Source organism: Salmo salar, chromosome ssa20 (assembly GCF_905237065.1).
Source record: "Salmo salar chromosome ssa20, Ssal_v3.1, whole genome shotgun sequence".
NCBI lineage: Eukaryota > Metazoa > Chordata > Actinopteri > Salmoniformes > Salmonidae > Salmo > Salmo salar.
Window position 1 is genome coordinate 27,005,832 of NC_059461.1, and position 15,214 is coordinate 27,021,045.

General features: G+C 45.8%; 1 protein-coding gene across 5 annotated transcripts in view; it reads right to left on the reverse strand.

Annotated features, from left to right (window-relative positions):
- LOC106580373 (probable E3 ubiquitin-protein ligase HECTD4) overlaps nucleotides 1-15,214 on the reverse strand; it is a 71,956-nt gene that overhangs the window by 38,261 nt on the left and 18,481 nt on the right. For all 5 annotated transcript variants that reach the window (XM_014161358.2, XM_014161355.2, XM_014161357.2 and 2 more), the window contains exons 3-8: nucleotides 7,422-7,511; nucleotides 7,186-7,313; nucleotides 3,487-3,595; nucleotides 1,585-1,723; nucleotides 1,302-1,472; nucleotides 1,010-1,202 (exon numbers count right to left, since the gene is read on the reverse strand). In XM_014161358.2, the coding sequence (XP_014016833.1) occupies nucleotides 1,010-1,202; nucleotides 1,302-1,472; nucleotides 1,585-1,723; nucleotides 3,487-3,595; nucleotides 7,186-7,313; nucleotides 7,422-7,511 (830 nt within the window). The remainder of the gene's footprint in view (nucleotides 1-1,009; nucleotides 1,203-1,301; nucleotides 1,473-1,584; nucleotides 1,724-3,486; nucleotides 3,596-7,185; nucleotides 7,314-7,421; nucleotides 7,512-15,214) is intronic.

A 15,214-nucleotide genomic window follows, 5' to 3' on the forward strand; every position in this document is an offset into this window, starting at 1 on the left:
GGGTCAGCCTGTCAGTGCTCAGACCATACACCGCACACTGCATCAAATTGGTCTGCATGGCTGTCTCCCAGAAGGAAGCCTCTTCTAAAGATGATGCACAAGAAAGCCCGCAAACAGTTTGCTGAAGACAAGCAGACTAAGGACATGGATTACTGGAACCATGTCCTGTGGTCTGATGACACCAAGAAACGTATTTTGTTCAGATGGTGTCAAGCGTGTGTGGTGGCAACCAGGTGAGGAGTACAAAGACAAGTGTGTCTTGCCTACAGTCAAGCATGGTGGTGGGAGTGTCATGGTCTGGGGCTGCATGAGTGCTGCCGGCACTGGGGAGCTACAGTTCATTGAGGGAACCATGAATGCCAACATGTACTGTGACATACTAAAGCAGAGCATGATCCCCTCCCTTCGGAGACTGGGCCGCAGGGCAGTATTCCAACATGATAACGACCCCAAACACACCTCCAAGACGACCACTGCCTTGCTAAAGAATCTGAGGGTAAAGGTGATGGACTGGCCAAGCATGTCTCCAGACCTAAACCCTATTTAGCATCTGTGGGGCATCCTCAAACGGAAGGTAGAGGAGTGCAAGGTCTCTAACATCCACCAGCTCCGTGATGTCGTCATGGAGGAGTGAAAGAGGATGAAGCTCTGGTGAACTCCATGCCCAAGAGGGTTAAGGCAGTGCTGGAAAATGATGGTGGTCACACAAAATATTGACACTTTGGGCCCAATTTGGACATTTTCACTTAGGGGTGTACTCACTTTTGTTGCCAGCGGTTTAGACATTAATGGCTGTGTGTTGTGTTATTTTGAGGGGACAGCACATTTACAGTGTTATACAAGCTGTACACTCACTACTTTACATTGTACCAAAGTGTCATTTCTTCAGTGTTGTCACATGAAAATATATACTCAAATATTTACAAAAATGTGAGGGGTGTACTCACTTTTGTGAGATACTGTATCTAAATAGTGTGAGTGTATTATGAGTATTGAGTGTGAGTATTACCGGACTGCTCTTCCTTGACAGTGTTGGAGATGGCAGAGCCGGTGAGAGCAGCCAGCGTGGCGGAGTGGGAGGCGCGGAAGCGTGACATGCGGCTCAGCAGCAGCTCATTTAGACACTTGGAAGACTCGCCCTCCTTCCGTGTCAGGATCACCCTCTCCTGCAGGACGTCTGCCACACACAACCCTGTCTCCATCTGCACCGGGGGGAAGAGGGACAGAGGGGTGAGAGAGGGGAACGAGGGAAGAGCTTTGTTAAGCATTGTTGAGAGGCTAGATGAAGCATGCTCACTTACCGACAGCTGAAAGACATCCATGAAGACGGAGTGGCCTTTCTGGGTCTTCTCATTAAGGCTGGCGGGAGACCACACCCAGTACAGGTAGGTTCCATCTGAGCACAGGTGCAGCGTGGTCACGCTGCTGCCCACAGGGAAGTGGTGGGCTGGCATTGACACGATCTGGCATGCCTGAGACGGGTAGAAAGAGCACAGTCAGTCTTTTAGTGGAGATACACTACTGTGTAATTGAGTCATCATAAGTGACGTCATGAAGCCTGTTGCTAGATGCCAGCTGGCGTACCTGAAGGGTGAAGGGGTCGATGACCTGGCACAGCTGATGGGGCTTGAAATCAAAGGAGGCGGGGCGGTGGAGAAGGCGGCCGCTGCTGAACACCACCCAGCCCGTCTCAAACTCCTCATTCCGACAGTACACAAACCCCCTGCACAAACACAAAACCAGGCTCTCCATTTCCTATGACATTTTGCTCAGAAAATGAAATCAGAGGGGGATTTCCAGTAGGGTAGAAGAAGGGAACAGGAGGTGTCCCTGTGGCAAGGTTATTTTAGTGTGGCACTCTCACTTTTTGGGAGGGTAGATATTGCAGATAGATTGTGGCTTCCATCAATGTAATTGTCTGCATAATTTCCAATCCCCCGTGTGTGTGTGTGTGGTGTGTGTGTGTGTGTGTGGTGTGTGTGTGTATATACACATATAGACACACATATAGTACCAGCCAAAAGTTTGGACACACCTACTCATTCAATGTTTTTTCTTTATTTTACTATTTTCTACATTGTAGAATAATAGTGAAGACATCAAAACTATGAAATAACACATATGGAATAATGTAGTACCCCAAAAAAGTGTTAAACAAATCAAAATATATTTTATATTTTCGAGATTCTTCAAAGTAGCCACCCTTTGCCTTGATGACAGTTTTGCATTCTCTCAACCAGATTCATGAGATAGTCACCTGGAATGCATTTCAATTAACAGGTGTGCCTTGTTAAAAGTTAATTTGTGGAATTTCTCTCCTTCCTAATGCATTTTAGCCAATCAGTTGTGTTGTGACAAGGTAGAAGATAGCCCTATTTTGGTAGACGACCAAGTCCATATTATGGAAAGAACAGCTCAAATAAGCAAAGAGAAACGACAGTCCATCATTACTTTAAGACATGAAGGTCAGTCAATGCGGAAAATTTCAAGAACTTTGAAAGAGTTAACTCTGTTGCAGAGGATAAGTTTTTGATTTTTGGTTCTAACTGCCATGTCTTTGTGAGACACAGAGTAGGTGAACGGATGATCTCTGCATGTATGGTTCCCACCGTGAAGTATGGAGAAGGAGGGTGATGGTGTGGGGGTGCTTTGCTGGTGACACTGTCTGTTATTTATTTAGAATTCAAGGCACACTTAACCAGCACGGCTACCACAGCATTCTGCAGCGATACACCATCCCATCTGTTTTGCGCTTAGTTTGACTATCATTTGTTTTCTAACAGGACAATGGCCCAAAACACACCTCCAGGCTGTGTAAGGGCAATTTGACCAAGAAGGAGAGTGATGGAGTGCTGCATCAGATGACTTGGCCTCCACAATCATCCGACCTCAACCCAATTGAGATGGTTTGAGATGAGTTGGACCGCAGAGTGAAGGAAAAACAGCCAACAAGTGTTCAGCATATGTGGGAACTCATTCAAGACTGTTGGAAAAGCATTCCCGGTAAAGCTGGTTGAGAGAATGCCAAGTGTGCAAAGCTGTCAACAAGGCAAAGGGTGGCTACTTTGAAGAATCTCAAATATAAAATATATTTTGATTTGTTTAACACTTCTTTGGTTACTACATGATACCATATGTGTTATTTCCTAGTTTTGATTCACTATTATTCAACAATGTAGAACATTTTAAAAATAAAGAAAAACCCTTGAATGAGTAGGTGTGTCCAAACCTTTTAGTGTGTGTGTGTGTGTGTGTGTGTGTGTGTGTGTGTGTGTGTGTGTGTGTGTGTGTATGTATATATATATATACACACACACATAGACTAATGGACATCAACTCTTATGCTTCTACTTCCAGAGTATACATACATTTTCCTCTCACTCTCTCTCTGCATTATCATTCCAGCTGCATTATCACTCCCTCTGCATTATCGCTCCCTCTGCATTATCGCTCCCTCTGCATATGAAAGCAGGGGTGCCATGTTACCTCAGTGTCCCATGCAAACCGGAGCCCAGCTTGCTGATTCCTCTCCCAAAGGAGTTAGTGGTGTAGAGATAGAGCCCGTCTGTGGCCAGACAGCGCCCCAGGTCTGTGTCTGCAACAGCAGTGAAGGAAGAAAGAGACGGAGTGAGAATCAGCGGAAGAGGGAGAAAAACGGAAGGAGGGGTAAAGAAAGAGGGAGGACAGTATAGAGAGTAAGGGACAACAACAGTGAAAGGGGTGAGGCAACAAGACAATGTCCATCCATTTGCTTTCTCACATCTTCCCGCCAGTGTGAGGAACCATGGTGCAGACAGCAGTGACAGTCATAGTATAGCCGTTATTGTCCGATTGATCATTTGTGTTTACGTATACTATATAATTATAATAATCATTTGTATTTCCTATTACCACGTCATATATGATTTCTATGCCTGTAGTTTTCCATGTGGGCCAATGTCTCGATTAACTCTGAAAAGCTATCCAAGGACTGTTCCATAAGGGTGTGTTTTTAGGGTGGGATATTGTTTTTTGTAGAATCCATTTCATTTTCTCCCATACTTTTATAGTGTTCTTAACTATGAAGTTGTTAATGTTCTTAGCTTCATCCTTTGAAAATAGACACGTAAAAAGATTCTGGGGATGAGCATGCACATCTTCAATATGTACCCATTGCTCCTCTTCAGTACGTTTAACTATATGTTGCAAGTAAAAGCCTTGGGTGGCGAGTTGATACAATTCCAAGTCTGGAAGGTTAAAACCACCCTCAGACTTAGGAAGATGTAAAACTTTCCTTTTTATTCTAGGAGTTTCATTTACCCATATAAAGACTTATGACCAAGTGTACTTCTTTAACGAATGTCTTCGGTGGGGTAATTGGTATTACCAAAAATAAATCTAAAGAATTGGGAGCCATGCCCTTCTAAAAAGGTTTATTCTACCTGTAAAATTTAAGGGAAAATTGTTCTATTTAAATAAATCTGTTGTTTTCATGTTGTTGAATAATGGGATAAAGTTATCTTCATATATTTGTTGTCCCTTAATAAGGATCTTAAGTACTCTGTATATGCCATTTAGCAGACACTTTTATCCAAAGTGACTTACAGTCATGCATGCAGACATTTTATGTACAGAAGGGTTAATTAAGTCCCCCAGCCAGCCAGTTAGAATACATTCTCTTGCTGCCATGTCTATGCCTCTCAACTGGCCTCCTATAGTGGGAGCTGCTGAGGTCCTATAGCCTTACAGGGCTCTCCAAGGTCAGCCCATCGATTGGAGGAAACAAGCCATCACCCTCTCTTCCTCCCCTTAACTTCAGCTAGTCACCACCCTGCCCTATAACCAACACATGATGCCATCCTCAGCAGCCTCAGCCAATGAGACAGAATGAAATCAGCATGATGACTCCATGTCTCCCTCTCCGGCTAAATGGTGGAGTTCTAACTGGCTGCAGACAAAGGACCAAATATACAAGATCTAAAGAGGTGAGCAGATAAATCATAATGAGAGGCAGCGAGGATTTTGAGGGCCAGCAGAGTCACCCCACTCCAACAAGACCTGTCAATTAAATCACAAAATAAACATGTCTCGGCCTATTCACTACCTGTATCCACAAAATAGGAAACACACCTAACTGCACATACAGAGCACTCCCACACAAATTACTCTATAAAGGTACTGTGAGAAAGAATACTCTGACAGCACAAAAATGACCCATAGTTCAATAGCCCGGAATAACTTTTGAGCTTTCAAAAATAGCATACACACAGGCTTTAAAAAAGCGTCAGTATAGAGACAAAGTAGAGTCGCAATTCAAAGGCTCAAACACAAAACGTATGTGGCAGGGTCTACAGTCAATTACGGATTACAAAAAGAAAATCAGCCCAGTCGCGGACATCGACGACTTGCTCCCAGACAAATTAAACAACTTCTTTGCTTGCTTTGAGGACAATACAGTGCCACTGACACGGCCCGCTACCAAAGCCTCTGGGCTCTCCTCCGTGGCCAACGTGAGTAGAAATGTAAACGTGTTAACCCTCGCAAGGCTGCCGTCCCAGACGGCATCCCTAGCCGCGTCCTCAGAGCATGCGCAGACCAACTGGCTGGTGTGTTTACAGACATAGTCAATAAATCCCTATCCCAGTCTGCTGTGCCCACATGCTTCAAGATGGCCACCATTGTTCCTGTACCCAAGAAAGCTAAGGTAACTGAACGAAATAACTATCGCCCCGTTGCACTCACTTCTGTCATCATGAAGTGCTTTGAGAGACTAGTCGAGGATCATATCACCTCCACCCTACCTGATACCCTAGACCCACTCCAATTTTCTTACCGCCCAAATAGGTCCACTGATGATGCAATCGCCATCACACTGCACACTGCCCTATCCCATCTGGATGAGAGGAATACCTATGTAAGAATGCTGTTCATTGACTACAGCTCAGCATTTAACACCATAGTACCTCCAAGCTCATCATTAAGCTCGAGACCCTGGGTCTCGACTCCGCCCTGTACAACTGGGTCCTGGATATTCTGATAGGCCGCCCCCAGGTGGTGAAGGTAGGAAACAACATCTCTACCCCGTTGATCCACAAGGGTGCGTTCACACCCATGAATGCGAGGCCATGCACGCCTCCAACTCAATCATCAAGTTTACAGACGACACAACAGTGGTAGGCCTTTTTACCAACAACGACGAGACGGCCTACAGGGAGGAGGTGAGGGCCCTTGGAGTGTGGTGTCAGGAGAATAACCTCTCACTCAACGTCAACAAAAGAGATGATCGTGGACCCCGCCATCCACATTGACGGGACAGTAGTGGAGAAGGTGGAAAGTTTTAAGTTCCTTCTGCGTACACATCACGGACAAACTGAAATGGTCCACCCACACAGACAGTGTGGTGAAGAAGGTGCAACAGCGCCTCTTCAACCTCAGGAGGCTGAAGAAATTTGGCTTGTTACCTAAAACACTCAAGCTTTTACAGATGCACAATTGAGAGCATCCTGTCGGGCTGCATCACCGCCTGGTACGGCAACTGCTCCGCCCACAACCGTAAGGCTCTCCAGAGGGTAGTGAGGTCTGCACAACGCATCACCAGGGGCAAACTACCTGCCCTTCAGGTCACCTACAGCACCCGATGTCACAGGAAGGCCAAGAAGATCATCAAAGACAACAACCACCCGATTCACTGCCTGCTCACCCCTTTACCATCCAGACGGCGAGGTCAGTACAGGTGCATCAAAGCAGGGACCGAGAGACTGAAAAACAGCTTCTATCTCAAGGCCATCAGACTGTTAAAACAGCCATCACTAACATAGAGAGGCTGCTGCCAACATACAGACTCAAATCTCTGGCCACTTAAATAAATGGACTTAATAAAGGTATCAGTAGTCACTTTAAATAATGCCCCTTTAATAATGTTTACATATCCTACATTACTCATCTCATATGTATATACTGTATTATATACCATCTACTGCATCTTGCCTATGCCGCACGGCCATTGCTCATCCATATATTTATATGTACATATTCTTATTCATCCCTTTACATTTGTGTGTATAAGGTAGTTGTTGTGAATTTGTTAGATTACTTGTTAGATATTACTGCATTGTCCGAACTAGAAGCACAAGCATTTTGCTGCACTCGCATTAACATCTGCTAACCATGTGTACGTGACAATAAAATTTTATTTGATTTGATTACCTTTGCTCTCTGCCCCTCCATTGCTGCTGTCAGGCGTAGGCAGCATGTCCTCAAAGCCCCAGGAAACGCTGTGCTTGCCCCCGAGCAGACAGGACGGGGAGCCTGGCCCCCCCTCCAGCACTAGGAGTCTGGGTGGGACAGACGGGGAGAGAAAGAGGTCACAACCACGGCAAGACAAGGAAGGGACACAAGTGTGTCTCACCAAGCACATCCAGACATAAGGATACTAGACTCACTTATAGAGCACATCAGCCACAGGGAGCTGGCCCAGGTCTGTCTGTTTCTGCAGCAGGTGAACAGTGTGGATAAAGGTCTTTAAGGACCCCCTGGAAACACAAAGCACATGTGTTAAACTAGGGAAATGGAGGGAGCGAAAGTCAGTGAAGTTGAGAGGTCTCAGGTAGTTCTAGTTGGTGCACTAGAGGGAATGTTGTTCCATGCTTCAGCTGTGTCGTGTGTGTGTGTGTGTGTGTGTGTGTGTGTGTGTGTGTGTGTGTGTGTGTGTGTGTGTGTGTGTGTTTGCATACTTCTAGGATAGTACAGTATAGTATAATGTGTGTACTTTCTGCTTCAGTGTTGTCCACATAGAATCATAGGATTTATAGAATATACAGTGCATTCGGAAAGTATTCAGACCCCTTGACTTTTTCAAAATGTTACTTTACAGTCTTATTCTAAAATGGATTACATTTTGAAAATCCTCATCTACACACAATACCCCATAATGACAAAGCGAAAACAGGTTTTTGGAAATGTTTGCAAATGTACTAAAATGTAAAAACGAAAATACTTTTACATAAGTATTCAAACCCTTTGCTTTGAGACTCGAAATTGAGCTCAGGTGCATCCTGTTTCCATTGATCATCCTTGAAATGTTTCTACAACTTGAAGTGGAGTCTACCTGTGGTAAATTCTATTGATTTGACATGATTTTGAAAGGCACACACTAGTGATGCACCGATATGACATCTTTGGCCGATACCGATACTTTCCATGCCAAAAAAAATCGATGCCGATAACTGATATTTAACATTTTAGCAGCCTTTTAAGCATTCTAGTACAGTTAAACAGTTAACACACACATGGACGCAGCGGTCTAAGGCACTGCATCTCAGTGCAAGAGGCGTCACTACAGTCCCTGGTTCAAATCCAGGCTGTATCACATCCGGCCATGATTGGGAGTCCCATAGGGCGGCGCACAATTGGCACAGCGTCGTCTGGGCCGTCATTGTACATAAGAATTTGTTCTTAACTGACATGCCTAGTTAAATAAAGGTTTTATATATACTGCTCAAAAAAATAAAGGGAACACTTAAACAACACATCCTAGATCTGAATGAAAGAAATAATCTAATTAAATACTTTTTTCTTTACATAGTTGAATGTGCTGACAACAAAATCACACAAAAATAATCAATGGAAATCCAATTTATCAACCCATGGAGGTCTGGATTTGGAGTCACACTCAAAATTAAAGTGGAAAACCACACTACAGGCTGATCCAACTTTGATGTAATGTCCTTAAAACAAGTCAAAATGAGGCTCAGTAGTGTGTGTGGCCTCCACGTGCCTGTATGACCTCCCTACAACGCCTGGGCATGCTCCTGATGAGGTGGCGGATGGTCTCCTGAGGGATCTCCTCTCAGACCTGGACTAAAGCATCCGCCAACTCCTGGACAGTCTGTGGTGCAACGTGGCGTTGGTGGATGGAGCGAGACATGATGTCCCAGATGTGCTCAATTGGATTCAGGTCTGGGGAACGGGCGGGCCAGTCCATAGCATCAATGCCTTCCTCTTGCAGGAACTGCTGACACACTCCAGCCACATGAGGTCTAACATTGTCTTGCATTCGGAGGAACCCAGGGCCAACCGCACCAGCATATGGTCTCACAAGGGGTCTGAGGATGTCATATCGGTACCTAATGGCAGTCAGGCTACCTCTGGCGAACACATGGAGGGCTGTGCGGCCCCCCAAAGAAATGCCACCCCACACCATGACTGACCCACTGCCAAACCGGTCATGCTGGAGGATGTTGCAGGCAGCAGAACGTTCTCCACGGCATCTCCAGACTCTGTCACGTCTGTCACGTGCTCAGTGTGAACCTGCTTTCATCTGTGAAGAGCACAGGGCGCCAGTGGCGAATTTGCCAATCTTGGTGTTCTCTGGCAAATGCCAAACCTCCTGCATGGTGTTGGGCTGTAAGCACAACCCCCACCTGTGGACGTCGGGCCCTCATACCACCCTCATGGAGTCTGTTTCTGACCGTTTGAGCAGACACATGCACATTTGTGGCCTGCTGGAGGTCATTTTGCAGGGCTCTGGCAGTGCTTCTCCTGCTCCTCCTTGCACAAAGGCGGAGGTAGCGGTCCTGCTGCTGGGTTGTTGCCCTCCTACGGCCTCCTCCACGTCTCCTGATGTACTGGCTTGTCTCCTGGTAGCGCCTCCATGCTCTGGACACTACGCTGACAGACACAGCAAACCTTCTTGCCACAGCCCGCATTGATGTGCCATCCTGGATGAGCTGCACTACCTGAGCCACTTGTGTGGGTTGTAGACTCCGTCTCATGCTACCACTAGAATGAAAGCACCGCCAGCATTCAAAAGTGACCAAAACATCAGCCAGGAAGCATAGGAACTGAGAAGTGGTCTGTGGTCCCCACCTGCAGAACCACTCCTTTATTGGGGGTGTCTTGCTAATTGCCTATAATTTCCACCTGTTGTCTATTCCATTTGCACAACAGCATGTGAAATTTATTGTCAACCAGTGTTGCTTCCTAAGTGGACAGTTTGATTTCACAGAAGTGTGATTGACTTGGAGTTACATTGTGTTGTTTAAGTGTTCCCTTTATTTTTTTGAGCAGTGTATATTATATATATATACGCGCGCACACGCACACACACACATTTTAGGTGTAGTCACCTAAAATAACCCTAATTTATAAGACAGTCCATATTTGTTGAATGGTTGTCGGACCCATCTATGTGAAGCTAGCCACGAAAAGGATTAGCCACAATAGTGGACCTTGCGGTTAGCCTTCAAAATAAAAGTATGGCATAATGCTACTATTTGTATTCATATGCATCACTGTCAATGACATACCTTTATTTTGAAGGCAAACCGCAAATTCCACTATTGTGCCTACTCCTTATTGTGGCTAGCTTCACAACACATTACCCGGTCCGGTCAAGCCCCACGAGCCAGATGAAGCTAGCTGGCTTCTTATAACGTTAGCTTTGGGCAACAGGGTTAAGTAGCTGGCTAGCTATTTATTTTCATGAACTGAAGTTCAATTTCAATAGGCGAACAACAATACTTACTCAGAAGGATTCCTAAATCATTGCTAAGAATAATGAAAATGACTGCAGTTTCTACTGGTCATTGTTATTAGGCTGGTTGTATTGGTGCTAGCTAAGTACCAGGCTAAAGTTAGCTCCCCCAAAAGTTGCGGGCGAACAAATGATGCTTTATTACCAACGCGGTATTGTAAACACATCGTTCTTGGCCGGTGCTTGCTTGTTTGCTGACGTTTTTGTACAGCTTTGACAGTGCTACTGTAACTTTTTTGACACGCAAAGACCCAAACGGCATTCCATAGTATGTATGTCGTGAAGCTAATAGCAGTGACGCTATTACTGTGTAACTCCGTAGGGCAACATCTGAAAAATAGCGCACTTGGTAGTGTGTACCGGTACTCGACCAGTCGGCAAAAGCCAACATCACCAACAACAGAATGGTATATTGTCAAGGGTTGTCTCGCTGAAATGTTCTTACTCTTTCAAATGACTGCTCGACTTGTTGACTGCTCGATCCACACAGCAGACAATGTGTGGGCTAGGTCAGGAATGCTGTGTTGCACATGTTGCGCAAAATGTTATGTGCCGTTATTATGTCATGTACCTACGTTATATAGGTATGCATGGTACCTTTTTAACATTGGCATTAAACTAGACATCGGCCAATAACGATGTTGGCATTTTTAGCTAATAACGGCCGATTCCGATATGTTCACCGATATATCGTGCATCCCTAGCACACACCTGTCTATATAAGGTCCCACAGTTGACAGTGCACGTCAGAGCAAAAACCAAGCCATGAGGTTGAAGGACTTGTCCGTAGAGCGCCGAGCCAGGATTATGTAGACACACAGATCTGGTCTAAGGGTACCAAAATATTTCTGCAGTATTGAAGGTCCCCAAGAACACAGTGGCCTCCATTATTCTTAAATGGAAGTTCGGAAACACAGAGACTCTTCCTAGAGCTGGCCGCCTGGCCAAACTGAGCAATCAGGGGAGAAGGGCATTGTTCAGGGAGGTGACCAAGAACCTGCTGGTCACTCTGACAGAGCTCCAGAATGCCTCTGTGGAGATGGTTGTCCTTCTGGAAGGTTCTCCCATCTCTGCAGCACTCCACCAATCAAGCCTTTATGGTAGTGGCCAGACGGAAGCCACTCCTCCATAAAAGGCTCATACCTTTTGCCAAACTCCAAGCAGGCTGTCATCTAAAGGACTCTCAGACCATGAGAAACATGATTTTCTGGTTTGATGAAACCAAGATGGAACTCTTTGGCCTGAATGCCAAGCGTCACGTCTAGAGGAAACCTGGCACCATTTTTACAGTGAAGCATAATGGTGGTAGCATAGTCAGGATCGAGGGAAAGGTGAATAGAGCAAAGTACAGAGAGATCTTTGATGAAAAGCCGCTCCAGAGCGCTCAGGACCTCAGACTAGGGTGAAGGTTCACCTTCCAACAGGACATCGACCCTAAGCACACAGCCAAGACAATGCAGGAGTTGATTCGGGACAGGTCTCTGAATGTCCTCGAGTGGCCCAGCCAGAGCCCGGGCTTGAACATCTCAAGAGAGACCTGAAAATAGCTGAGCAGCGACGCTCCCAATCCAACCTGACAGAGCTTGTGAGGATCTGCGGAGAATTGTAGCGTCATACCCAAGACTCAAGGCTGTTATCGCTGCCAAAGGTGCTTCAACAAAGTACTGAGTAAAGGGATCAGAAAACGTTTGTAAATGTGATATTTCCATTTATTTTTTTGTACGCATCTGCAAATTTCTTTTTAAATGTTTTGCTTTGTCATTATGGGGTATTGTGTGTAGATTGATGAGGAAAAATTATATTTAATACATTTTACAATAAGGCTGTAACGTAACAAAATGTGGAAAAAGTCGAGGAGTATTTGAAAGACATTGCACTGTATTTGAAAGACATTGAAGTTATCATTGTGTGTCAGTGTTTTTGTTTGTGCCTGTGAGTGTGGCTTAGGTAACTGTATTCACATGAGTCTTGCTGGTTCCCACATGTAATAAACAACAGATGATTCAGCCTGGAACCAGCATCCCCCTCCCCACCGCAGACCACTTTACACTAACACATCATTCTCACCAGCTGGTGACGTCACACTGATAAGAAACAGTTAGCCTATGCAGTGCACACAACAACAAAAAACGCAGTGATACGGCACGCCCATACTATCAGAGGGGGAGACAGAGGATAGCCTAGCTCTTTAACTAGCCACCACTGTTGGTGAAGACAGAGCACTAGGACTGGATGGTTCCCTGACACAATGGGCTCTCAGGCTCTACAGAGGGGACACAAAGGGGGATGGTTCTGGTTTTGACAAGTCAAGCTCAGTTGTCAACAGCAGAAGCCGGGCCGCAGCCAGTGGGAAAAAAAGGGTGCTTCCTATGTGAAACACACAAGACCCCAGTGCAACAAGCATCACTGACAAAGCAAACAATAACTGAAAGGCCTTTTTCAAAGATAGAATCTTAAAGGGCACTCTATTTAGTGAACAACAGGCGCTGGCAACGATAGGCGCTTGCTAGCTACGACAGGCGCTGGCTAGCTACGACACTGACTAGCTAGGACTAGGGATGCACGATATATCGGTAAGCATATTGGAATCGGCCAATATTAGCTAAAAATGCCAACATCTGCATTGGCCCAATGTCTAGTTTAACGCTGATGTACAAAACCGATGTCAAAGCTGACGTGCATACCTATATAACGTAGGTAGATGATGTAATGACGCCATGAAAAATACAGCGCTACACGTGCAACACAGCATTCCTAAGCTAGCCCACAATGTCTGCTGTGAGGATTTATTTTTAAGTTTCAAAGGAAGATAACAAAAAGGCCATATGCAATGTTTGTGCTGCTATTAGTTCCCGAGGAGGGGAGAAAGTGAAATCTTTCAATACCACAAACTTTATTACTCATTTGAAAGTGCATCACCCCCAGACGTTCAGCGACTACTTAGAACAAAAGCAGAAAAGAAACAAAGCGCACACTTCCAACAACTAAACAAGTTCAAGTCGAGCAGTCATTTGAAAGAGTAAGAACATTTCAGCGAGACAACTCAAAGGCGAAATCCATTAACGCCAAGATAATAGAATTCATTGCCCTTGACAATCAACCGTTCTCGGTCGTGGATGATGTTGGCTTTCGCCGACTGGTCGAGCACCTCGAGCCCCGCTACACACTACCAAGTAGGCGCTATTTTTCAGATGTTGCCCTACCAGAGTTACACAATATTGTTGAAACATACATCCATGAGTTACTTGCTATGGGCGTCACTGCTATTACCTTCACGACTGACATTTGGACCAGCGATGTCAGAGCCACGAGCATGCTGAGTCTGACATCACAGTGGGTCGACGAGGATTTCGTACTGAGGAAAGCCGTATTGCATGCTCAAGAATGTGCTGGTTCTCATACCGCTGCTGCCATTTCAATGGCGTTTGAGAACATGTTTGAAACATGGAAACATGAACACACTCCTAGCGCCATTCAAACAACTAATAAGCTCATCAACTGCGTCTGCAGCAGACGTGATACCCTCTGTCATGGCATTGATACGCCTGCTCAACAAAACTGCCGACAGACCGTGGGGTTAAAACTTGCAAAAGTACTCTACTAGAGGCTGTGAACAAGCGAGTCGGTGGCATTCTCTCTGAGCCTCTATACTGTGTCACTACTTCGATGCAGACAAGAAACAGGGTTTACGTGAAATGTTACAGACACAGCTGGACAAGATGGAAACGGACACAGTGACAGTGCGCACAGAGGAAGAGGGGCCAGGGACAGACAGAGCTGAAACTTCACTGCTTGACATGTATGATGAAATCCTGGTTGAGAATGAAACGACTGAACAACGAAACAGCACAGCAAGTTAGTGAAAGAAATAGGTTTTGATTATGTTTTACTGGTAATAACTTTTTGGTCAGTGTGTGTGTGTTGTTTCAACTATTTAACTCTAGTAGATCGCTTAAAAAGGTTAGCTAAAATTCTAAATATCAGTATCGGGTTTTTTGACAAGGAAAATATTGGATCGGTGCATCCCTAGCTAGGACACTGAATAGCTAGGACACCTACACGGGCCAGCTACGACACGAGCTAGCTACGACACTGACAGGGGCTAGCTAGGACACCGACAGGGGCTAGCTAGGACACCGACAGGGGCTAGCTAGGACACCGACAGGGGCTAGCTAGGACACTGACAGGGGCTAGCTAGGACACTGACAGGGGCTAGCTAGGACACTGACAGGGGTTAGCTAGGACACTGACAGGGGCTAGCTAGGACACTGACAGGGGCTAGCTAGGACACTGACAGGGGCTAGCTAGGACACTGACAGGGGCTAGCTAGGACACTGACAGGGGCTAGCTAGGACACTGACAGGGGTTAGCTAGGACACTGACAGGGGCTAGCTAGGACACTGACAGGGGCTAGCTAGGACACTGACAGGGGTTAGCTAGGACACTGACAGGGGCTAGCTAGGACACTGACAGGGGTTAGCTAGGACACTGACAGGGGATAGCTAGGACACTGACAGGGGTTAGCTAGGACACTGACAGGGGATAGCTAGGACACTGACAGGGGTTAGCTAGGACACTGACAGGGGATAGCTAGGACACTGACAGGGGATAGCTAGGACACTGACAGGGGTTAGCTAGGACACTGACAGGGGATAGCTAGGACACTGACAGGGGTTAGCTAGGACACTGACAGGGGATAGC